General features: G+C 43.3%; 2 protein-coding genes across 2 annotated transcripts in view; one reads left to right on the top strand and one right to left on the bottom strand.

Annotated features, from left to right (window-relative positions):
* Positions 1-5,550: 5,550 nt before the first annotated feature.
* Positions 5,551-18,475, bottom strand: LOC137880568 (uncharacterized). Its single transcript, XM_068721983.1, has 12 exons — positions 18,393-18,475; positions 17,783-18,017; positions 16,928-17,084; positions 15,927-16,020; positions 15,741-15,803; positions 15,392-15,594; positions 9,202-9,333; positions 8,344-8,534; positions 8,057-8,205; positions 7,641-7,886; positions 7,290-7,452; positions 5,551-5,677 (listed from the first exon to the last, which is right to left on the bottom strand). The coding sequence occupies exons 1-12, from the start codon at positions 18,473-18,475 to the stop codon at positions 5,585-5,587; spliced, it is 1,809 nt and encodes a 602-aa protein (XP_068578084.1). The 3' UTR covers positions 5,551-5,584.
* Positions 18,476-21,809: 3,334 nt separating this feature from the next.
* pdhb (pyruvate dehydrogenase E1 subunit beta) overlaps positions 21,810-25,175 on the top strand; it is a 4,768-nt gene continuing 1,402 nt past the window's right edge. Inside the window, exons 1-8 of the mRNA XM_068722218.1 lie at positions 21,810-21,918; positions 22,004-22,063; positions 23,056-23,163; positions 23,595-23,657; positions 23,795-23,830; positions 24,261-24,451; positions 24,616-24,710; positions 24,855-24,965. Of these exons, the coding sequence (XP_068578319.1) occupies positions 21,880-21,918; positions 22,004-22,063; positions 23,056-23,163; positions 23,595-23,657; positions 23,795-23,830; positions 24,261-24,451; positions 24,616-24,710; positions 24,855-24,965 (703 nt within the window). The 5' untranslated portion in view covers positions 21,810-21,879. The remainder of the gene's footprint in view (positions 21,919-22,003; positions 22,064-23,055; positions 23,164-23,594; positions 23,658-23,794; positions 23,831-24,260; positions 24,452-24,615; positions 24,711-24,854; positions 24,966-25,175) is intronic.

Here is a 25,175-nt window from a genome sequence, read left to right as displayed (position 1 = left end):
AAAAAAAGACTCAATCACTCGAATCAATAAAGTCATTTTTTGTCTATTATTATGTCCCCAAAAAAACGCACTTTTCTTAAAAATCTGAATATTTCAACAGGAATGTTCTATAAACGTGTCTGCATCTTGGTTGAAACGTTTCGGTTCAGCTCTGTGAGCACGAGGCGTCCTGATTGGTCAGTGGTCGATTCATTCTGAACAACTCCACCGACCGAAGCATGCAAATAGTTTCGCACAAGTTAGAGCACAAAAAGAAAAACAGCAGCGCATAATCAACAACTACCCGCGACGCTACACACTGCAAGAAGTTTGTTTCCATCCGCCTACTTTTTTTTTTTTTTTTTTTTTTTTTGGCGCACGTTGAATTTGTACATATAAAGGCTAAATGGAAACGGCAAAAAAAAATTCAAAAGGAATATTTATACATCTCAAAAAAAAGTAGAAATGTTGCTGTATGAATACAAATACAATCATGATGTACATGAAGCCTCAAACGTTCACGAAACAGAATCAGATCTGTGTGGAGCGATGACATAACAAGCTTGGCACATTTTATTTTTGCAATTTTTCTTTAGCCGTTTTGTGGAGTTCGGTTCAAATTGGCGCTACATTTGTGTGGAAACTTGACTAATGTAAAACAATCCCTATCCATCACCGGCTAGCGTGCGCCGCGGAGGCTGCTCTCTCCGTTGGACATGGAGACGTTGCGCCGCGCGATGTCAAAACCTGCACTTTTTTGGTGTGATCGTTCTGTGAGACGGAGATGCCGGTCAGACGTCTGCACCGTCCTAAAGCAGAGCAACGTGGATCCACAGCGAGGAGCCGCTCCGCTCTGATTGTATATTTTGGGGGTCTGAAATTAATCTGAATCTATGATTTAGCTTCTTTGCACCACAATACATCCTTTTTATTCCACTTCTATGACCCATGCTGCTGCTTTTGCATATTTTTTTGTTTTCGGCCCATTAACTGCCGATCACTTTCCAAGTGTCCCGCCACGTTTAAAGATTTCCTTCTTTCTCCGGAAAATGAACTTGCACAGACTTGAAACTTGCTACAGACACAAAATCCACGAGTTCACCTTTTGTACTGTTACTTTATTAATTCATATTCGCGTTGTAGTGAACGGTGGTTGAACTAGTAATCGAATGTTCATCAGAGATTTAGGCACCCGGAAATGTAAACAAACGATCAACTTCAAATCCAACTTTTTCTCAGCGTCCATCTTTGTTCATTCTGCCGATTCTGGGTTTTGAGTTTGATCGAGTGTTTATTATAATTCACGGTAAGATGCATGGATGAAAACACACCCATAGTATCTTCTAAAAACTAAAATATCCATAGATAAGACAACAGCAGGCACTAAAAGCACATAACACAACATAGAGACACAGATACTCAAGTCATCGGACCGAACTGGACTTAAACAATTCAGATTTTGGAAGAGCCAGATCGGATCGGATCAGATGTCTTATCTATTAATGCATCACAAAGGAATGATTTAAAGTCAATCAATGGATCTCTGCAGCAAGTTTCACTCATTAATAACAATCACCTGAAGGAAGGAAATCTGTTACTGTGGGATTTTATTTTGTTAACCTGGTGACTCTGACGGTTACTTTCAGACCCTTATTGTGTTGATTCCTGTTCTTTTTTTTTTTTTTTGCTTTTTGTTTTAATTCTGTTGTATTTTAACGTCTGTCGTCGTCATAGAGCTGAGATTATTTTTATTTTATTGTGCCATATGGATCCATGTGCCTATGGAAAAAAATGAATGTTTCTTTTTTTGTTTGTTGTTGAAATATTGTATGTGATATTATCATACATAGCAGAGAATCTGTATTGTATACAAGCTCTGTCTGAGGACAGGAACACTTTGGCACACAGGATGTTGCTATTGGCATTACAGTCTGAGCAGATCCCTCAATAATACCAACTACTGACTAACCTGTCGTCATCCTTTCTGTCTGCAAAATGCCAGAAAATAGCGGAAAAAAATGTTTTAGCGCAGTTCTCCAGAAAAACCAGGGGACGTCTACACCCCTCACCTCTGACGGACTTTATTACTGAGGCAGGCTAGCCGTTTCCCCCTGTTTACAGTCTTTGTGCTAAGCTAAGCTAGCCGGCTTTAACAGACCGATCTGAGAGTGGTATTTATCTACTCATCTGACTCTCTGTCCGAAAGCGACTCAGCGTGTTTTCCAGAATGTCAAATGATTAAAAAGTGGGTGTGTCGGCAGCACGAGGGTCTACTTTACGACAGCAGAAGCAGCAGTGGACTGTCATCAGATCAGAGGCCCACTTGCGTCTCGGTCGTGGTTTCTTCTTCTTCCTCTCACCTGTGATTACCTGACGCACCGCGTGCTAAAGTGTTAGCCCGTGACAGAGCTGTGATCGTGAGTCTTGAGCTCAGTAGAATCCTTTTTTTTGTTTTTTATTATTCAGTGCAATCCCGGTCCAATGCGATGGTCTTTTTTTTTTTTTTTTTAAATGGTCATCAAATTGTACCGGTACGTTTCTCTGCAGCACTTTACCCACGAGCGGCGGAAAAGACGAGTCCAGAGGTGCGTTTGCGGGAAGAAGAAAAAAAAAAAAAAAAATTAAATTCAGAGTCACAGAGACGCCGCTGGGTTCCAAGTATGTTGTCATGAAAAACCACTCTTCAATCATCAGGTCTTTTACGGTCACCTCACACTAGATGCATCACACGTTTCGTCCCGATGTCGCCTTCGAATAAAATAAAAAAAATGTCTTCTACATTCAATGCAGCTGCAAAATGACCCTCCTCTATATTCAAGTAAAAAAACAACAATCTAGCAAGCCTGCTGTGATGAAATAATAACTGTATCAACCGAATGAACATTTGATTAAAAAATGGTTCAGGAAAATCAAAGACTAAGTTGTGTTTATTTGGTAGTAAAATTGGGTTGTTTTTTTTGGACGCACCTTAGTCGGAGACGCCGACTGTAGCAGAAACTGGCGTTTATAGTTTTGTGTCTCTGTCTGTGGACCGATTCAGTCACAAGACTGTACAGGTGTGTAGTTAAGATCAAGGTGAAGGTAAAATCAAATATTGATTACAGGCTCTGTAAACTGTATTTATAGTGCAGCGTTGTACGACTCTCGTTTTATGGACTGTGAATGTTGAGGCTCAGAGGTCGCAGCAGCTTCATTATCTGTGTGGACTGACGCTGGAAGCTCTGACCCTATTGTGAACAAAGTCAAGAAAATATGAATCAATGAAAGGACTCAAACTCCGTTGTTTTTTTTACCCATATTAACCCTTTTTTTTCATGCATAGAAAGGACAGCGAAGTAAAAGTGATGCAGCAGAACAGAATGCCTCGGTGTCGTTAAGGCCACAGTTTGAGCTCGGTTGGTCATAAGATGGAAATCTATTAATCATAATCATAATCGTCAAACTGAGTTTCTGTCACAGTCTCAAGTGGACTGAGGCCTCCAGGCTGCTGTCTGTGAAAAATAAGGCAGATATAAAGAGTCCTTAAAGTCCTGAGTACTGATGTGTGTCCTCGGCTGGAGTCGAGACGCGCTTAGCTTAGCTTAGCATAGCTTAGCATAGCTTAGCTTAGCATAGCTTAGCTTAGCATAAAGAAGCAGGGTGAAACGCCTACTGTAGTTGGGCAGTGTGAACACTTCTAAAGCTCACTAGTGAACATGTTGTATCTTGTTTTGTTTTTTTAATCTGTACATAAAGGGGGACTTGTGTGCCGGAACTATTTCTTTCTCCAGGAAGTTAGTAAACCCACAAAGTTTGTGTGCAGGTTAAACAATTTTTTTATGTAATGCTGCGCTTGGGGGGGGTTGGTACATTCATCTATCCATGCAAATATGATTAGGGACGACCAGCTAGCCACCTCCATCGAATAAAACCATCGTATTCTCACTCCTCGTCCTCCTCGACGCAGCCAAGAACGACACTCACCCCCTGATTCCAGTCTTTATGCTAAGCTAAGCTAACTATGTCATGACTCCAGGTCCATACTTTATGAACTTTCTCATCTCACTTTTGGAAAGAAAGCAAATGAGATGTACCCTTAATATGTTCTTTTTTTATAAGGTTGGACTGTATAGTAAAGTTTGAGTTAAAGTATGAATTATAGAATCAATCCCTCCAGGAAATCACCATCTTGTTATCGCAGAATGCAAATAAAAACAAATCTTCATTATGTTTCAGAGTTTACAATTTTAGTCTAGTCCTCGACATCCTGTTAGAGAAGTGCTTACGAAATAATAGAGAATCAGATGTAAATACATTAGGCCACAATAAGTATGACAAAACTGTGAGTTCCTAGAGGGAGTGTAAAAAGTAAAAAGTTTTAAATCGCGGAGGAAAGAACACCGAGACATTCTGCTCAGGGACTCTCCGTCAAAAGATCAGCTCAGGAATGTTGGTGATCGTCTCAAATGAACCACACGGCTTCACGGCGCTCACGACTCCGCTAATCTTCGCCAGGAGATGATGTGCAGAAAGTCGAAGGCGTTCAGGCATCCAGACTCTTCAATCGGGAATCGTTCTGGAGGTTCACGCCTTGTGGACCGGTCCGAGTCACCATTACAAACCTGAGGAGAGACAACCCTGGAGCGTTATCACGGCAGCGAAACGTCTCGTCTCACAGATTGAGAAGGTAAACCGTGTGAAGGACCTGATGTGCTACATTCACAGTAAGGAGGGGGGGGACAGACAGATGTGGTTCTGGTTTGTCCTGAACCACCTTGCTTTAGATAAGAAGGCTGCAGGGTTTGTTGAAGAAAATCCTCATATAACTTGTTATGGTGAATTTAGCACACTTGGTTTCATAAGAGCATTCCGAGAAAGTGATAAAGTTTGCGCCGGACAAATTGGAATATATCATTCCGATTGATTCCAAACATTTCCCGTTCATGTATCGTGTGTTCTGCCCAAAGTGTTATCTTGACCCAGACGAGGACATGAGAGCGCGACATAGTGAGGAGACCAGGTGTGCTGTGTTTGTGGTTCAATCGACTGGTTTTTGATTGGTGGAAAGTGACATAAGGGGCTGACTTTAGACTATAAGAGTAAGCTGTAAGAACTAATGCTTTGGATTTGTTATGAATTGCCATTGTGTGCATTAAACAGTCCTGCTGGTTGCTACGTATTCGTCTCTTCTCTTCATATCAGCCACAACATAATGGTGGTGCTTTTGCCACGACAGGATGACGTATTATTGTAGGCCGACCTAGGTTCTCTTGACAAAAAGCCAATGGGATTCTTCCATTGGACTCCGGATTATTGCAAAAAAAACAACCGTTCCTGATACTTCTGATACCCTACTTGAATGCAACCGTTAATAATAATAACTTTATTTATAGAGCACCTTTAAAAACAGAGTTTACAAAGTGCTTTGACAGACAAAGTAGCAAAAGCAAGGCAATAATATTAACAGGAAACTCAGTGAGACAGTAGATACAATAAAAATAAACAAATAAATTAAAAAAAAATTAAAAAAATTAGTTAAATAAAATATAAAACAGAAAAACAATGATGTCACATAAAAGCCAGTCTGTAAAAATGTGTTTTAAGAAGTGATTTTACTTTCACTTACCTAAGAGCTCCAGGCCATGATGACGATGGTTGGGTCTTCATCTTTGTAATTAGACGCCGTAGATCTCCGTCTCCTGGCATTCTTGCTGCAGATCTTGGTTAAAGTTAAAGACAGAGAAAGAGATTGAGGGCAAACATTTTTTGGGATTTGGATCCAAATTTTTAAAATCCTTTGTCAGGCCGTCTTTGTTTTATGGGATCGGCGTGATTCAATAGTTCCATATAAGTTTGGCACAACACAACAACAAAAAAGATGGAGGATGAGGAGGAGCTCCTGTGCCTGGAAGTAACAAGATGGTTGTCGTTGTGAGGCGATCTCCCGACTCTGTTGTCCAATCAAACTTCTGTGTTTTGAAAGGGCGGGAAGGTCTCTGCAGCTGCAGGTTCTGCACAAGCTCGCACAGCAGCTAGATTCTCGCAATATCGGGGCGGCCCCTGAAGACGTTAGTGTAGCTGCTGCAATAGCATCAGTTACGTCCGTAGACTGTATATAAGAAGTGGACGTCGTCATCGTGACGTCACCCATTGGTTTTTGTGGACTGCCGTTTTGAAGCCTCGAGTTCGTCGATTTCGCCGTCACCATCTTGGATTACAGCCGTCGCCATATTGTATTTTTTCGCAACAGATGAACAGAAGTTACCGTATTTGGAATTCGGAGGAGTGACGTAGAGACGGTGTATACCAGGGGTATTCAATTAAAATTATAATTCATAATACATAGAAACACAAGAATAAATGTTATTCTCATTTCAAGTAAAATAAGAGCTGGATTAAAGAATTTGCATCTTAAGAAGAAATGGTGCATAGTTACAAAATCATTTCCCCTCAGGTTGATAGCAGAGCATCTCAAGGTGTCACTCAGAGAGAACCAGGACATTCTGATGTAGCATGTCAAAATAAAAGCCCTTCAAAATCGCATGCATGAGCTAACTTCAAATCACATTCATGAGACAATTTGTCTAATTTCAGATTAGATTTTTGAGGAAATGGTGCATAGTTCCAAAATCATTTCACCTTTAATAGCAGACCATCTCAAGGTGTCACTCAGAGAGACTATGTAACTATGCACCATTTCCTCTTAATAATCGTCACGGTCTCTGAACATATGAGACATACTGGTTTTAAACTGTCCGTGGGAAGAATTAACCAATAAGAGGCTGAGCTGCATCACGTGATGTGATTTACAACGCATGTAATTGGTCGGTTTGTTTCCTGGACTACTGACCGAGTACCGTAAAGGCTAGAAAAGCTGCGTCGGTTAAAATATAGGCGCTCCGTCAAAATGTAATAATTCTCAATTATCTATCGGTTTTAGGTCCAGGGTCCGGATACAACGGCGTCTGGGTCCGGATCCGGACCGCGGTCCGCCTATTAGTGACCCCTGGTGTATACGATTCTGGTAGCAGCAGCGACCTGTCAGTCATAGTAAGCCCGCCCTAAATCATACCCTGCTTTATAATGTACTAAATGAACATCATGCTGTATTGAAGAAGACTGGAAACTAGAGATTGAGACCATAAACTCATGTTTACAATGTTTACTGAGGGAATAAATCAAGAGAGAAGTAGAGTCATTTTAGACTAGACTTCTATACAACCAGAGGGGTCGCCCCCTGGTGGACACTAGAGAGAATGCAGCTTTTAAGACACCGGTTTTAAAGGAGCTTGCATGTATTTGTGTCTGTGTGAGTGTTTTTGGGAACGTACCGGGGCGCAGGAGGAGATGGTTTTCTCACACAGGTTCAGTCTGCAGTGCAGGTAGACGTCTCCATTCTTCCCGGAGAACTGAAACATGTTGAAGGAGAAGTAGTTGGATGTTCCCTCGCCGTTGTTCTCCATCGTCACGGTTTTGTCAGCAGGATTCGGACAGCTGCACCAGAAACACACACAAGTCGTTTATCAGAACTGAATCCTCCCATGAAACCTCAGTCCTTTCAGTGTGTGTGTGTGTGTGTGTGTGTGTGTGTGTGTGTGTGTGTGTGTGTGTGTGTGTGTGTGTGTGTGTGTGTGTGTGTGTGTGTGTGTGTGTGTGTGTGTGTGCGCGCACGTGTCTCTCACCTATTTATGATGATGCTGTAAGTCAGATTCGAATTGGGTGATGGTTCGTTGGTTGCGAAGCAGGAGTGAGTCACCAAAGCAACCGTTGTTTGATCCAGGCCGTACGCCTTCAGCTCAAACCAGACCTTCTGGTTCAGGTGGAGCTGGTCGTCGGGTTTCACGGCCTGAGTGCGGCCGGCGTCGGTGTAGGCGTTCATGGTCAGAGTGTAGTTCCAAACTCCGGATGTGACATACGCCACCGAATTGCTGCAGAACAAACACACATCTTGTACAAACAAGCTACTGAAACCTTTACGCCTCTAGATCCGGTGGTGGAAAGTGATTCTTTCCTTCCTACGTTCACTCAACTTTAGTATGATTTTGAAAAACCATCTGCCACATTTTTTTTTTTGTCTTGTTGAACCCAGTACACACACCTGCCGGAGCCACTTTTGACTTTGATGTTCACTGAAAAATCGATGCTAAAATCTGGAACAAGAAAGGGACATGTGAAGTCCATCAATTCCTCTTTGGTGGTGTCCACTATGACGGCATTACTGTTGATAACTTCGCTGTTGTTGTTCATCTGCAAGTTCACAGGAAGTCAGACATTGTTACTGGAGAAAAACCCAAATGAGTTCAGGAAAACTTTAGCTTCTTGTTTGATATATTTGATGGTTTTCTTATTAAGACCTTCACAGAGGACAGAGGACCGGCCGCTTACCCTGATCATCGTCCCACAGGGGTTGGTCTTGATGTCGAAGCCAAAGGTGATCATGTGGGTCACGTTGTCCATCTCGCCTTGGCAGGTATTGTCGTAGAGGTGTATGTCAGAGAGGCTGATGCCTTTGTCCTCCAGGAGACAACCAACCAGAGTAACCGACCGAGAGGTCTTATTACAGACCACCGCGTCGCCTGAACGCCAGGACACACGGCAGAAATGAAAACAAACACAGTTTGGAATCAGCTGTTTTTCTTCCTTCCGTCAATCATGGCTATTTTAACTGAGGTTGAATGTTTTCTTTACATTTTGAAATAGTTTTGGCCCCAAAAGAAGACAAATTAAATGACTTCCGTCGTCGATGTCCCCACAGTGTTATATGAACGGGGAGAATACTGTTGGAACCATTGACCCTCGATCATTATTGAATCCCAAGGGTGCAAATGAGCTGTAAATATTGTGAGTGTTCCGTTTGTCTTTTGGTCCTCTACTCAGTGCTTTCTATGTCTACTGTGAAGTTTGAAGAAGAGCTTTGCTAAAGCGACACGTTGCCTGTTAACTTGTTCCTATTTAAATCTGCACACATTCTGATGTTCCGCTTCTAGTTTCTTTTACCGATGACTGGTGTTTTCTTCTATTATTATTCAACTGTTGATCAGATCTGCCCTTTCTATCGTCAGACTGGTAGAATCGTTCCAAACGAACCCTTCATGCAAAAACACCATCTATTTGTAAAGAGGACTTCGTACACCGTAAAAGTACGACAGAGCATTCAGAAGTATAGAGTAAAGCAGTCATAATAGCTCTCTGAACTAGAGAACTTTTCACCTTCACATTTAGAATTCACAACGGCCTTCTTACCCAAAGTGTTTTGAGATTTGTACGGGGAGGCAAATATGGCCCGACAGTGGCAACGGGTTCCGTCACCGCTCTTATCTTCACCGCAGAACTCGTGAGCGCTGCAGAACCGGTCCTGACAGAAGGCCTGAGGGTCTGCAGCTGCAGAGAGAGAGAGAGAGAGAGAGAGAGAGAGAGAGAGAGAGAGAGAGACAGAGACAGAGACAGACAGACAGACAGAAAGAGAGAGACAGAAAGAGAGAGAGAGAGACAGACAGACAGAGAGAGAGAGAGACAGAGAGAGAGAGACAGAAAGAGAGAGAGACAGACAGACAGACAGAGAGAGAAAGACAGAGACAGACAGAGAGAGAGAGAGAGATTTTTTTTGATTTTTACAAAAACACTTTATTTACATATTGTTTAAATTTTTACAGTTACAAGACATCTCAAATGTAAATAAATACAAAAATAAATAAAAAAACTTTTCTTTTGTTTTTAAAATACATCAGTCAAGTAAAAAGTGTGAAAAGGACAGCTGGTCGTTAAGAACCTCACACAGTGTGTTTTTAAAACACCAACGCTCTTTAAAAGACTCGAGATCGGAGACCTGTCGATAAAATCCGAACTCAAGCCGGAGTCTTGACCGGAGGTTCGTCTTCCACACTGCCGCCGCTTCCTGCCCCACCCCCTGCTCCACCTTCCTCTTTCTGCTGGTGTAAATGGCCAGTTTGGCTTGGGCTGAGAGGAAGTTGAGGAGCTGCCACTTGATTTTAAAATTTTTGTTGTAGCCAGCTCCCAAGATAAAAATCCTCTCAGTAAAAACAACGTTAAAACGTGTAAAAACCGATGTTAAAAGAGAGAAGAGACCGGTGAGTCTCTTGCACTCAGTAAAAACGTGGTAAATTGTCTCACGTACTCCGCAAAATGGACACCCGCTAAGAACAGTTGGATTAATAACAGAAATAACAGCGTTGGAAGCGACGGCACCGTGCAAGATTCTCCACTGGAGGTCACCTGTCCGTTTTTTGAGGGGGGCTTTGTATAAAATCCTCCACTGTGGGCCGGGTCCGTCCTGTCCCCATCTCTTGGTCCACACAGTGGGAGGTCTGCCGCTCAGTCCGGCCTGGTGGATGCACTTCACGCAGTTGCGGTACAGAGTCTCTTTGTCCGCTTTCGTTATTGTTAGTTTTTCTGCGTGGATGACTCTCAGAAGGGGGCCGGTCTTTTCTCCCAGCCCTGGGCTCAGGATGATGTCCGGGTAGGGGTCTGCAGCGTCCGGGCTGGTCCTGGTCTGGTCACCCATCAGGAGGTCTTTTTCTGTCTTTGATAGCCTGCTGGACCAGAGCTCCAGGATCCTCTTTGCCACCCGGAGAGACTGCAGCCCCAGCAGAGAACCCAGGGCCTGGGTGTTGGTCAGTGCCGGCCCCGCTGCATCCACCAGCTGCTGCAGGGTCAAGGTTCCAGACTGGATCAGCGCCGCCGTCAGGCCGTGCGTGGTGTGGTTGCTGACGTCCAGCCTGGCTCCATTGACCAGTGGTTCTCTCAACAACCAGTGCAGAGAGTTGGCTTTCGGGCACCTTTTTTGGTCAAAAAGGGCCCATGACTTAAAGACGCCCTGGTAAAAAGGAGGCAACATAGTTAGTTTTAAAAATTTAGGATCAGTTAAAAACAGAGCATCATCCAACCCCAGGTTATTGGCACGCCTCAGGATGCTGCTGGCCACATCTCTCCACACCAGATCTGCCGGGCCTGTGAGGTACCTTTGAATAAACTGTAGTCTAAAAGTGGCAGTCCGGCTGGCCAGGTGGACAAGGCCCTGTCCCCCCTCCTCTCTGGCTAAAAACAGCACCCCTGTGGCACCCAGTGTAGACCCCCCCAGAGGAAGTCCACCATCTTCCTCTGGATTTCCGCAAGTAATCCTAAGGGGGGGTCCACACAAGCTAACCGGTGCCACAACTGGGATGCTACCAAGTTGTTTAAAACCAGCACTCTCCCTCTAAGCGACATCTGGGGTAGCAGCCATTTCCATTTTTTAAGTTTTTCTTCGACCTTTTCTGTGACGGTCTCCCAGTTCTTCTTCACTATATGGTCTGCTCCCAAAAACACCCCTAGGTACTTTAGACCTCCTCTTTTCCATTCCAGGTTTTGGGGGAGAACTGGGAGACCGCCGCGCCACTCACCGACAGCGAGGGCCTCACTCTTCCCCCAGTTGACCCTTGCTGCCGATGCTGAGCTAAAATCCTGTATAATGCCTGCTAAAATGTTGACCTCACTTTGGTTTTTAATAAAAAATATAATATCGTCTGCATAAGCAGATAAAATCATTTCTTTATTAAAACCCGGATAAAACAAACCCTGAGTGCTGGAGCGTATCTTGTGGAGGAGAGGTTCAAGGGAGAGAGCGTAGAGCATCCCAGACAGAGCACAGCCCTGCCGGACCCCTCTACACACTCTAAAAGGAGCACTCAGACTGCCGTTGATTTTCAGCACACTCTCAACATCCCTGTACAGCACCTTGATCTTAGCTACGAAGCCCGCGCTGAACCCAAACTTCTCCATCACGTTCCACAAGAAGCTGTGCTCAACGCGATCAAAAGCCTTTTCCTGGTCCAGGGAAATCAAACCAGCGTCTACACCTAATGAACTAGAGACATCCAAAACATCTCGAATTAGGTGGACGTTGTCCACCATGGACCTGCCAGGGACGCAGTAGGTCTGGTCCCGGTGGATAACCTGCTCCATAACTCTCCCCAGCCTGGAGGCCAATACTTTGGACAGGAGCTTGTAATCCACACAGAGCAAGGACACAGGGCGCCAATTTTTGATGTCCTGCAGATTTCCTTTTTTGGGCAGCAATGTGAGGACTGCCCTCCTGCAGGACACTGGCATGGAACCAGAGGCCAGACACTCATTAAAAACCTCAGAGACATCCTCGCAGAGGATGTCCCAGTAGGCCTTATAAAATTCAACTGTAAGGCCATCAATGCCAGGAGCCCGCCGCCCCTGCATGCTTTGCAGGGCGGTCAGCAGCTCCTGCATCTGGAGGGGGCCCTCGAGCTGTGAGTTGGCCTCTTCAGAGACCTGGGGCAGTCCTCCACAGAAACTCTCCAGGAGAGCTGGCTCTTCCTGGTATTCTGTGGAGTACAATTGTTGATAAAAGCTCACAGCTCGCCCTCGTATCTGGCTTGGTTCCGCCAGTTCCTGCCCTGTGTCAGACAGCAGCGCATGGATTACTTTCCCCTGCCCGTTCTTTTTCTCCAGACTGAAGAAATAGCTAGAGGGAGCATCCATCTCTGTGATGTTCAGGAACCGGGACCTGACCAGGGCGCCCTGCACCTTACTATCCAGCAGGTCGGCTAAAGCCATTTTTTTCTCTTTGAGGTTTTCAATATAACCTCGATCTCCTGTGGACTCACTTAAATGTTCCAGTTCCACTATGTCGGTCTCCAGATCTTTCATAGATCTGGTGCTATCCCGTGTGACGTTTAAAGTGTGCTGTTGACACAGTAGTCTTATTTGTGTCTTACCATGGTCCCACCACTGTCTAAGATTACTAAACTCACCCTTCCTCTGTCTAAAAGCACCCCAAAAATAAATAAAAACCTCTCTAAAACTCTTATCAAATGTTAAAACAGAATTAAAATGCCAATAAGCACTTCTGGGTAAAATGTTCCTGATAAGAACATGAGCTAAAACCAGAGAATGATCACTAAAACCAGTAGGCATAATAGCACAACTCTTAAAAATGCTAAAATGATGCTTAAAACAATAAATACGATCTAACCTGGCTGAGGAGACCCTGCTCTCTCTGAGGTGGGACCAGGTGTACTGTCTGGAGTCTGGGTGCATCCTCCTCCACACGTCCACCAGGCCGTGAGAGCGGACCAGCTGCTTCAAGGCGTGCTGAGAGGCCGGATGAGGCTCTGCGTGATTACGATCTAAAATTGCATCTTCTGTGCAGTTAAAATCCCCCCCCAGGAATAAAAAATCCTCCGTGGAGCAACCATTTAAAACGTCATTCACTTTGAGTAAAAACTGCTTCCTCTCTGCGCCGGATGTTGGAGCATAAACGTTGATAAAAACAGCAGAAAATGTGTCGAACCGAGCTTTGACTAAAAGAAGCCTCCCCTCGATAAAATGCTGGACCTCCAGTGCGTTGGGTTTAAAAGCCTGTGAGAAGAGGAAGCCCACTCCTGCGCTAAGGGAGGTGTTGTGGCTTAAGATGACTTCCCCTTCCCACTCCCTCCTCCAGTCAGACTCATTGTTAAAATCACTGTGTGTCTCCTGTAGGAAGAGAATGTCTATCTTTTTCATTTTGGATGTTTCATAGATAGACGTTCTCTTCCGGACGTCTCTGGCACCATTGACGTTAGAAAGGCCCACTTTAAAAACATCCATGGTGGATAAAATTAAAGTAAAAACCAAACTGGCTCGCTCCGCTCCGGACAGGCCCTCACCGAGTGTCCCTCCTCTCCACAACCGAAGCACTTCATGCCCGCTGAAGTGGCGTATATGGTGTAGTCATAATCATCTACTTTAACAACGAAACGGAGGTTGAGCTCCTCGTTCCGGTTGTTCAGTATCATATAGAGCTGTCTACGATGAGACACCACGTGCTTCAGCAATGGAGACTTACACCCAGACAACATCCTGCGGATCGGGGACGCCACCTTCCCGTGTCTGGACAGCTCTCTGCTGAGGAACTCGTCGGTGATGAAGGGGGGGACGTTCGAGAGGACAACCTTGGTGGCGGGTTGGCATAAAGGCAGTACCTGCACGAAACAGCTGTTTACGGTGATGCCCGTCTCGACCACCGAGTTCACCTTCTCCACCCGGTCCAGGAACACAACCACGGCTCTGTTCATACGTGCGGCCGACACGACGCCGCCGTGGCCGACCTTTTCCCCCACAGCGAGGCCGATGTCCTCCACGCTGCAGGGGAACGTGGCACACACCTTAACACCGTGCTTGCGGGTGAGGTGCTTGTAGCACATGCTAGCCATGGCGTCCGCCACGCTACCGGCAGACGCCGGTGAGAAAAGAAAATAAAAAAATAAAATAAACCCACAAAATACCCCAACACTAAACTATAAACTACTGTGAAACTGTGATTATTAAACTATGTGAAAAATATAACATTAACAAGGAAAACACTACGACGCACACGCTCTGCCACCACCACCTGCTCTCAGCTCGCACATTCAGAGAGAGAGAGAGAGAGAGAGACAGAGAGAGAGAGAGAGAGACAGAGACAGACACAGAGAGACAGAGACAGAGAGACAGACAGAGACGTTACAGGCTGAGAGAAAACCAGCAGAACAACACATGAAACTGGTGCAACTCAAATTAAAGAGATAGTTTGGATTGTTTGAAGTGGAGTTGTGAGAGGTACTTATCAACGTCCATTGTGTTCCATACAGCAGACAGTCAGTTGAAGTCTAGGCTATATTTAAAACATTTTCGGGGCATTACATCTCCGACGGGGAACTTAAGCTCTCTACTCAAAGCCACCAGACTCTATTAACAAAAACACTAATTTAACCTTTCAGAACACAGGAGTCTGTTATTAAAGACTGCTTTTTCGACAGAGGGGTCGACAGGCAGCAAAGAGCCACGGGTTAGATTCAAGTCATTGTGTGACTTTTGTGAATCTGAATTTACCATTTAAGAAAACACATTTTTTTGCATGGATAGATAAAAGAAAATATTTTAGCCATGTTAGCTGCATAGCTCTATGGATGGCAAAGCCGGTCCACCACTTCAAACCAGACTGATATATACCCTGTGTGTGTGTGTGTGTGTGTATATATATATATATATATATATATATATATATATATATATATATATATGGAATTGAACAAAAAATATTCATGGTTGTATTTTTTATGGTTGTGTTTTCCCATTCAGTAAATATATCCTACTTGGCAACAAACCTGATTTTGATTGATCGTTCATCTTCCTGAGAGGATGAATTCTACTGACTGAGCGACATCATCAGGTCAAATCTTACCTGCAAAACTAACAATAGCATCAGCTTCAGCTTTTGTTTTCACAGCTAATTAGCAACTGTTAGCATGCTAACAAGCTAAACTTAGATGGTAAACATGATTTACATGATCAAGCAGCAACTTGATCTAAACACCAAGTGAACCGACCATTTTAATCGTCTCGTCCCTTCCTTGCATAACTACACATTGAAGGGCCGTCTTACAGCAGTTGGCCTTTGACCTCCAGCCGTCCAGTGAGTCGCTGCTGTGCAAGCTGCAGGCTCTGGCGTAGGCCTCCAGGAACTGACAGTTGAGACCGTCCATGGCAGGATATGTGCACAAAGTGTTGGCGCAGGCGGCTACGTAGGGCTCTGGGTCGACGCTGCTGTGACAGGCCGTGAACGGCGCCTCCTTCAGGAGATTACAGCTGTTCCCGTGAGGCAGGGAAGGAAAGTGGGAGATGGAATAATGAAATCATCAACTCAAATTAAAAAGATGTATCTGAGCTTATGTGTGCTCACATCTGACATGTGTTTGTACGGCAAGAGCGTGCTCAGGTGCATCTCTGCTCACCGTTCAGTTGTTTTGTTGCAGTTGATCGGGCTGTTGGTGGTGTCCTCATACTTCGTCTCACAGCTAGGGGGCAGCAAACAGCATAAACAAACACAAAGCACCCAAATACCCCATCAAGGCCCTTGACAGTGTACTATATGTGAAATTTATAACCAGCAGGGCTGCAGGTTTTGATGGAGGTCTTACCCGGTTTCACTGTTAGCAGACAGCTTCACTTCACTGAAAGGCCTGCTGGAGTTGCCACATAAACCGTCCACAGGTGGAGCTTGTCCACTCGGTCCTGGCCAGTATCAGGAGAGAGTATGTGATCAGTATGCAAATGAGGGGAAATGAGTAAGGCTGACAACAAAAGCTCAGTTAATCTTCATCAGGACGTTGAAGGCTTTTTGAGTGTTGCACTCTTAAATGAATGATAACTCAAGATGTTTTTTTTCCGGACTTCCGGACTGCAGTTTAATTGTTTCTTGAAAATCATCAATCTTGTTTTAGAGACATTCCTATAATTTGAAACCAGGTTTTCAGGGCTTTAAAGGTGCACTGTGTGATCCCTAGCCACCCACTCCTAACCAACAGGGGGCAGCATTTTACCTCTACTACTGCTTTCACACAGTATCAATTTAAAGTCATAAAAAACTCTGAGAAACGTTCCTAAAATCTTCGGCCTATAGCTGCCATAATCTTGGGTTCTTGTTTAGTCTGTTTCCTGTTTTATTTTGAAGCATCCTGCCTCTTGTGTACTGTGTTTGTTTGACTTCCTGTGTTTGTAGTTTCACCTGTGTTGTATTAGTTTAGTCAGCCTTCCTCTGTTCCCTTTGTTTCTCCCACCAATCAGCCTTCAGCCAGCCCTCATGTCGCCCTGCCTGTCTTTTGTTGTCTTATTATGTTCTTGTGTATTTATAGTCATGTCTTTCAGTTTGTCTTCTTTTGTGTTTGGAGATCCGTACCAGTTTGACCGTGTCCTTGCCTGCTGTTTCCTGCCTGTTCTGTTGGACTCGTGCTTGAAAGCGCTTTGAACTGAAATTATGGTCAGATTTTACACATTGCCCCTTTAAGGCCCTGATTCATTTACCATTGACCGTGTTGTTTCTTCAACTGGGGACCTAACCATTCACAGAAAAAGATGTGGCTTTCAGAGATGTTGAATCACAACCTGAATTCCCTACATGTATCCATCTAGTGTTCCGCACCTTTAATGTGTATCTGTGCAGTGTAGCCATCAAAGAAGACAATCATTGTGTAGTTCAAGTGGGACATCTTGGCGGTCACTCCGGTCTGGTCCTTAGAGAGCTCCACACCGTGAACCAACTGAACCGTGGCGTTGAGCTTCATCGGTGTGCTGCCCAGCTGCATCACAGCAGAAAGGGGGAGGTCAGATTGATACCTTATTCAAGTGTATATATATATATATATATATATATATATATATATATATATATATATATATATATACCAATCAGAAGATTGGCGGTCGATCCTACAGTCCCTATTGATGTGTCCTTGGGCAAGACACTTAAAACTGCTGTATGTGTGGGTGTTGGCACCTTGCATGGTTGCCCCTGCCATCAGTGTGAATGGGCGGATGACATGTAGTGTTAATGGTCGGAAGACTAGAAAGGCGCTATAGAAGTACAAATCCATATACCATCTAATACATGGCATTACCAGACTTGAACAATGGGTTGTGATCCAAAATCTGCGGGGTCCCTCAGGGCGCTGTTCCTGAGCCTCTTCTCTTCTCTCTGCATATGCCCCCTCATTAGGAAGCACCTCTTTCTATTTGTGTTGCAGACGATGCACAGCTTTACCTCCCGCTAAATCTCTGTCTTAGTAAAAGTAAAACCTCTCGACTTCTGTAACTCCTTGTACATGGAAGGCAGTCCGTCTTTTTCCAGCTGCAGTAAGTGCAGAACGCTGATGCAAGGTTTTCATCATTAAATCCCGTATAGATGTGTATGAATGTGCTACAGAAATACATTTGATTTGATCATTTGATCCTGTACTAACCTGTTACAACTGTCAAACTGTGGCACTAGGTAGCTCACCTGAACTTTCCCACCTTGCTCCAGATTAATATGAACGTTTGGTTTTTCCAGAAACAGGATCACCCGGTCCAAAAAGCTAACATCTTCACGCCGTCGCTCCCGGAATGTTGCATGAACCTGGAACTCCGGGATCGACGCGGTCGTCATCAGGGAGTACGCACAGCGATCCTGGACAGAGTTCACCTGGCCGTGGATATCGATGACGGTGGGACCGGTCACAGTGCACAAGGCGCACCTGGTGGAGGTGAAAAACAAAATAACACCGTCAGCATGAGAACAGATTGGCTAAAGACGGATGTTTTTATAGTGAAATCTCTACAGAAACAAACACTGAGAGTCTACAAGCTAGCGGCTTTATGAGGCGGTACTTTGGAGAGCTAAATGCTAACAGTATGCTAACAAGGCAACAATGACAAGCTAATGTTTATATCTAACGTTTTAGATATAAGCTGCGTTCCAAATCGCATTTCTTTTTACTTTTAGTTCATTCTGTTGCATTGAGACATACTACTTCCTCATAACATGGCACCTTGAACTTTTGAAAAAAAAAAAAAATATATATATATATATATATATATATGTTTTTAGGAGGTAGAAAAGCTCGCTTTACTGATTGTCTCCCTGGCAAAGCTCCATGGAGCCACAGGTACTAAGATGGAGGACGGCAGTCAGGTGGAGCAGCAAGAGAAGCATGTTGGCGGAGATCCGTCAGAGACCTGAAAGGAGACAGAATAACAAGGATCACTACAATGGACATGCTTTTAGGGCCGGTATGCTCAGGAGGAATTATTACAGCAAGCAAACCCTGCTTTAGGGCAGACTTGAACTCATCCTTTAAGAAGATAGAATTAGCTCCACATTGATTTGCTATCATTGAAATGCGGCTTACACATGAAGCGTCAGTAATAATAATCAAATAATATCATTATACACTGTTTAATAAAGCAGTATAATTTGATAATACTTGTTTTATGAATAACCCAATACAAATAAAGGATTTGAGTAAACATTCCCACGGATGTTAACTTAAAATAAAACTTGTGCAGCTAATACATGTCATTATGCTAAGCTAACAACATCACACCTGTGCTTTTAGATTAAAATCAAGTCTATTGTCACAGAGTACAGGTCGACGAAATGCAGTTCAGCATCTCAACAAAGAGCAAAAAAGCAATGATGTGTAGATATACGGAATAAAAACAAAAAAAAAAGAGTAAATAAAATGTGGAATAAACATTATGCGGCATGGATACACTGGATACAGTATGAGAAGTATATACGAACAGGTCTGCTGTCAAACAGGTCTTAATTATCCAACCGTTGTTTTGTCACTTCTTCATTTTTTCTTTTTCTCTTGAGACACATCAGCATAAAACAGCGTTCAAGCTGCCTGAGGCGGAGCTTCAGTCTGCACATGGCGAGCAATTTGCATTTTTTTCACTTCACTGCATTTAACAGCCCTTTTTCCAGTTGATCGTACGTTTCCCATTATGTTTTAGATCAGAAGAAGTGGAGCCATATATATATATACGTATGTAGTGAATAATATTTTATTTTTTTAAATCTATAATAGTTAATAGATCATATTCTAATATATAAGTCTTAGAATATGCAAATATAAATAAATAATAAATATTTCAGAATAACCAGAACTGTTTGAAATGTTTAAGATGTATTTGATGTTGTTCAAGATGTATTCACGTGATGTGTAGGATTTACGTTGAACAAATGTTTACAAAAGCCATCGTCTGACTTCTGAAGCTGTAACATATGAAAGCTCATTACAGAACTAATAATCCAACTAATACGTGAAATCTGTGAGGGCTTTGGTGAAACATTACAGGAACTACGGGCAGCTAAATAAAATCATGTAAAACAGAAGAAAAAGGATTTAGTCAAAGTAACTCCACTTGGGTTTGTCAAATGCATAGAAATCCTAAAATGTGAATTATTTACAAGAGCAATTACTAATATTAGCATAACTAATAAAGAGGCATTGGGCTAAAGGATAATCCTGAGTCGTGTGATGCTCTTGTTTCCTAATTTGTGAATGCTAAAATGATTTGAAGTGTTTCGTTATCTGGGCATCCACCTCGCTCAGTTTGGTTTGTGTCTGCAGTATTTGCTGCACACAATTAAAGCTCCCCATGGTGCATTTTTTTTTTGTTTTAATATCATGATAGTGTGTCTTCTTCTTTTACAAATTCAACCCTCTGTTTGGACCAAAAGTGGTTTCAAGTTTTCCGTCGGCTGTACTGTGCGTTTAAAAAAGGAGAGTCCTGTGGATGTGCAGAAAAGAGATGGTTGACTTACCCTCAGTGAGATGAAGATGAAGTTCGTGGCTGATGTCTCTTTGGATTTGTCTTTTTTTTTTTGTGTGTCTCTCAGTGTGTCTCTCTGCTCGGCCCTCTCTCTCTCACTCACTGTGTGTTTTTTGTGTGAACGCTGTGTGTCTTGGCTTATGTAACTTACAGATTCCTCTGTGTCTTCTATTTTCATCTTCCCCAACAGGTTTTGTCACATGCACGCTTTAGAGGAGAATGTGTGTTGGGTCGGGGTAACGGTCACCAGAACAACATATAACGTCAAAGACTCCGTGATCGTTTGACTCTGAGAGAGGACAGGGTCTGTGGTCATTTTGAGGACGTAGCATGGCGTTGTTGTCCAGCAATGCATTATAATGAGAGTTTTTTTCGAACTACTTTAACCCCCAACCCTTAAGAAATGTTTTTTTTGCGTGTGAAAAACGTAACTTTTAAATTATAGGTGACAACACGTTGTGTGAGATTCTTTGTTCAACTGCTTTACATCATAGTTTGCACGGAATGTGTTTTAAAGGACACACTCCAGTATGCAAATCTTTACTTAATTGTCTTCATTGTAACTGAACAAGAAATACTTGACTTGTTCCTTTTACTGTTGTGATCTCTAGGAAAGTAACTGACAGCTAGTTCAGTCTGTGAAGTTGTACTAAACTTGACTCCACTTTTTTCATGCCACTTTACACTTCTACTCCACTACATTTCAGAGGGGAAAAAAATGTACTTTATTATTATGACAAATATTTGACAGCTTTAGTTACTTTAGCAGACAAATTAAGATTTGTGTACAACAACAAAAAACACATTAAGATATTGTAAAATTATAAATGAAATTACCCAACAGTATATACAAGCTGAAACGAACAGTCAATTAATCAATTAGTTGATTGACAGAAAATGTATCAGCAACTTTTTAAAGAATAAAAACATCCGCCCACTCTGATTATTTTACAAATCGCACCCTGCCGTACACGTGTAGTCAGCTGGCAATCAACAAGATGGTTATTCACAGACAACATTTAGCCTAACGATGCCGGTGATCCAATCAAATACAATATTTGGCCACTGTGTTGGGTCATTGATCCACTTGGACGGGGGGAAAGTGAAGCAATATCTCAGGTTCAGGCAAAGTCAAAAAAAATTGTTGAACAAGAAATAAATGCATTCAGACCTGTCAAAATTAGAATCCAAACAAACATTTAATTGCATAACAATCTTTAGTATCCCCGGTTATCCATCCCCCAAAAAAATGATGCAGCCTTGAAGTATCTGTATTTTCCAGTCTGGTCTATTGTACTGTCTCACATTTTACTTGTATTGATACTCTAACGTTTCCACCCCGGCCAAGCAAAATAACTTTTTTGCCATTTTTTTTTTTGTTGGATGGAAACACATTTCTTGTCTATGGAAAAATTAAAATAGCTCATCCCTCTCTGCAACTAATACATACATCTGAATTTGGCTTCCATGAATTTGTGGTGTCTTGTAATTTAAAAAAACCAATTCCGTTCTGTATTTTTTTTAATATTTGTCATTTATAACATTTATTTTTTTTATGGCATCCTTGGTCTCCCATACATTTGACAGGAACAGTGTCCTTGGATGTTTTTTTCCACTCTTGACATTCCTCCCGCCTCCGTCTCAGCTGAACCGTTGTGATTGGCTCTTTAGTTATGACAGCTTCCGCTCGACATCTGAACTGCAGCCCTGATTGGTTGAAACTTCCTGACCTACGTAGTGGTCTCCGCCTTCTCTCCGGTAGAGGACAGATTGAACATGGCGGCCTCCGTAAGATGCTTTCTCCGCTCAGGAAAGGTATGACTATTATTCGGTAAACGGTTACTCTGAATTTGTCGATTATGAGTGTAACTAATGGCGTCTCTCTGTTCTTTTTCAACAGAATGCCGTGTCGGCTCTAGGACCGCGGGGATTTCACAAGAGCGCTCCGGCCGCTGCGCAGGTCAGTGCTAGCAGCTAGCATGCTAGCTTTAGCTCCAGCTAACGCTCCAGCTGTTGTTGGTTTATATTTTGTTTTGCTGACAGGTGACCGTCGTTATTGTCAGTGTGTTACACAGTCGGACCAGGCTTCACCTCCTCCAGCGTTACGCGTGAAGGTTCCTACTGTTGTCACTGAGCAAAGATGTCGCATCATCAGTTCTCAATGCATCTCGTCTCTCTGTCCTTGTGCTGCTGTGACAGCCCAATCTCAATCAACTACGGTTTAAAGCTTGGTTGATCGCTTTAATATAAATAGAAATTATTTTATATTATGTAATATAATTTTATATAATATATACAATTATATAGAATTGCATATATGAAATATAATATATCATATTTTCTTTTATAAAATATTTTATTTTATATTATATATGTAATATATAAATTATATATTATATATATATATATTAAAATATTATAATAATATTTTGTCATTTTATAATTAACAATATAGCTATTGTTATAGATTAACTATAACAATAGTTGGCACTAGTAGTAAGATTGTTTGAAAGGTGGTTGGAGGCTGTAGTTTGGGATGTTCTTTTTTTAATATTAAACATTCTGCAAAAAAATTCCTTACGTTAATTCCTTAATGAAGTGATTAAAGTAGATGCTTACAATGCTTTGTTTTGTCCATCCAGCAGTCGAAACGCCAAATATATTTAAGTTAAGTAACATAAAAACTGCACAAAAGACAAGTATTGCTCTCCCAGTCAAACATAGGATATGTTTATATTGTAGTAAAAACTACTGCCGTTGCAACTTAATTTGCATTTTTCTGTTGAATCGTTTTTTCCAGATGGTTTTAAATTGATTCTGTACAAACTGTAAATAATCAGTGTGTAGACTTCTCTGACAGGATGCTTTGATCTGTTTCAAAAGGCTCGGTTCTGATGGTAGAGGGTCTGTGCTCACTGTTGTTGTTGTTGTTGTTGTTGTTGTTGTTGTTAGATGATGGTCCGTGATGCCTTGAACCAGGCTATGGACGAGGAGCTGGAGAGGGACGAGCGGGTGTTCCTGTTGGGCGAGGAGGTGGCCCAGTACGACGGAGCCTACAAGGTGAGAGGCAACCAAAAAGAGAACGACGTGGTCACTGCTCTACAGCCGAGGCTTTGAGACGCACATCCTCCTAAAATACAAAACATTCACTGAGATAAGGGACTTTTTTTTATTGACAAATCCAACCCGAAAACCCCTTATTTCAGTGACGCTCTGGATTCGGGAGAGAACTGGCATGAACACACAGGGGCTGTAGGAAATTTCAAATTGTGTTTTGCACTCAGCGTCTTATCTTTGGACATTCCAGCAGCTGAGCCCGTTCACTCAGCGATGCAGCGATTATTTGAGTCTCTTTAGAGGAAAACTACGGTTTATTACTGTGATTCTTAAAGCCATCGTTATGTCCACCATTTTACTCACCAAGTTAGTGTGTGTGTGTGTGTGTGTGTGTGTGTGTGTGTGTGTGTGTGTGTGTGTGTGTGTGTGTGTAGGTGAGCAGGGGTCTGTGGAAGAAGTACGGAGACAAACGCATCATCGACACTCCGATCACAGAGGTGAGACTCTCGAACCTCCACTAATGTGATCCAAACACTCCTTCAGAGGAACAGCTGGTTAACATCTCTCTCTCTCTCTCTCTCTCTCTCTCTCTCTCTCTCTCTCTCCCCCTCCCCCCCCCCCCCCCCTCTCCCAGATGGGCTTTACCGGCATCGCAGTGGGAGCCGCCATGGTGAGTTTTCTTTTCGTCCCCATCGTAACACTGAATCCCTAACAGTACATTAGCATTATGGCTCTGGATAAACACGTCACGCAAGAGGCCACCTGCTCATCAGACTGTTATCTAATCTGTGACACACACACACACACACACACACACACACACACACACACACACACACACACACAACGATGATGACACACACTCTCAAACAATGATGACACAGCCTTCAACAGCAATTTGAGGTTCAATACCAGGCCCAAGGACACTTGGACATGCGAGCTGAAGGAGCCGGGGATCGAACTTTCATTCTCATTATTATACAGAACAGCAAAAAGATGGCCGAGTACGGACCTGAGAGTGACCAGACCTAAGACTTGGATGTAGCTTGGAGTTTTAGTCCGTGTTATTTCTCTAATATTCAGCTTCCGTCCCCCTGCAGGCCGGCCTGAGACCCATCTGTGAGTTCATGACCTTTAACTTCTCCATGCAAGCCATCGACCAGGTCATCAACTCCGCGGCGAAGACCTGCTACATGTCCGCCGGGCAGCAGTCGGTGCCCATCGTCTTCAGAGGACCCAACGGGGCGTCGGCAGGCGTCGCCGCTCAGCACTCGCAGTGCTTCGCTGCGTGGTGCGTTCACTGACACCTGATAACTCTTAATACTGTGTGCAAGGTTCTTTATTGTAGCTTTGTTACCACTTGCTTCTGTAGTTTGGATATCCTCCCAAGGTGGACGTAACAGTGGGAGACGGTAGCGCCGGTGTCAGTGTGGTCGTTCTGTCTTCTGTCTGCAGGTACGGTCACTGTCCAGGTCTGAAGGTTGTGAGTCCCTGGAGCGCAGAAGACGCCAAAGGTCTCCTGAAATCAGCCATCAGAGACGACAACCCCGGTGAGACTCCAACACGCGACAAGAACGCTTCAGATACACAAAAAATCTTGTGATTCATTCCCATTTTCATACATATGAATGCAGAACGTCTAACCTCCTGTGTGTGTGTGTGTGTGTGTGTGTGTGTGTGTGTGTGTGTTGCAGTGGTGTTCCTGGAGAACGAGCTGATGTACGGCGTTCCCTTCGAGATGTCAGAGGAGTCTCAGTCCAAAGACTTCACCATTCCCATCGGCAAGGCCAAGGTTGAGAGACAAGGTGAGAGAGAGAGAGAGATCACTATCAGGAGGTCCTTCTTGACCCTCCTGTCTCTGGTTTCATCCACACGGATACATCGTTCTCCGTCTGCACTAACACGGAGGAACACGCGTCACATGACCGTTTACACAGGAAGGAGACTGCGCTTTGTTGCTTAGCTGCAGAAAATACTTCGGAGGAAGATCAGAGTGGAACTATTAGTGAAAGTAA

This window comes from Cebidichthys violaceus, unplaced genomic scaffold, assembly GCF_023349555.1.
Source record: "Cebidichthys violaceus isolate CVI_PGR_0920_01 unplaced genomic scaffold, fCebVio1.0.p SCAF_29, whole genome shotgun sequence".
NCBI classification, from domain to species: domain Eukaryota; kingdom Metazoa; phylum Chordata; class Actinopteri; order Perciformes; family Stichaeidae; genus Cebidichthys; species Cebidichthys violaceus.
This window is presented reverse-complemented; position numbering and strand designations above follow the sequence as displayed.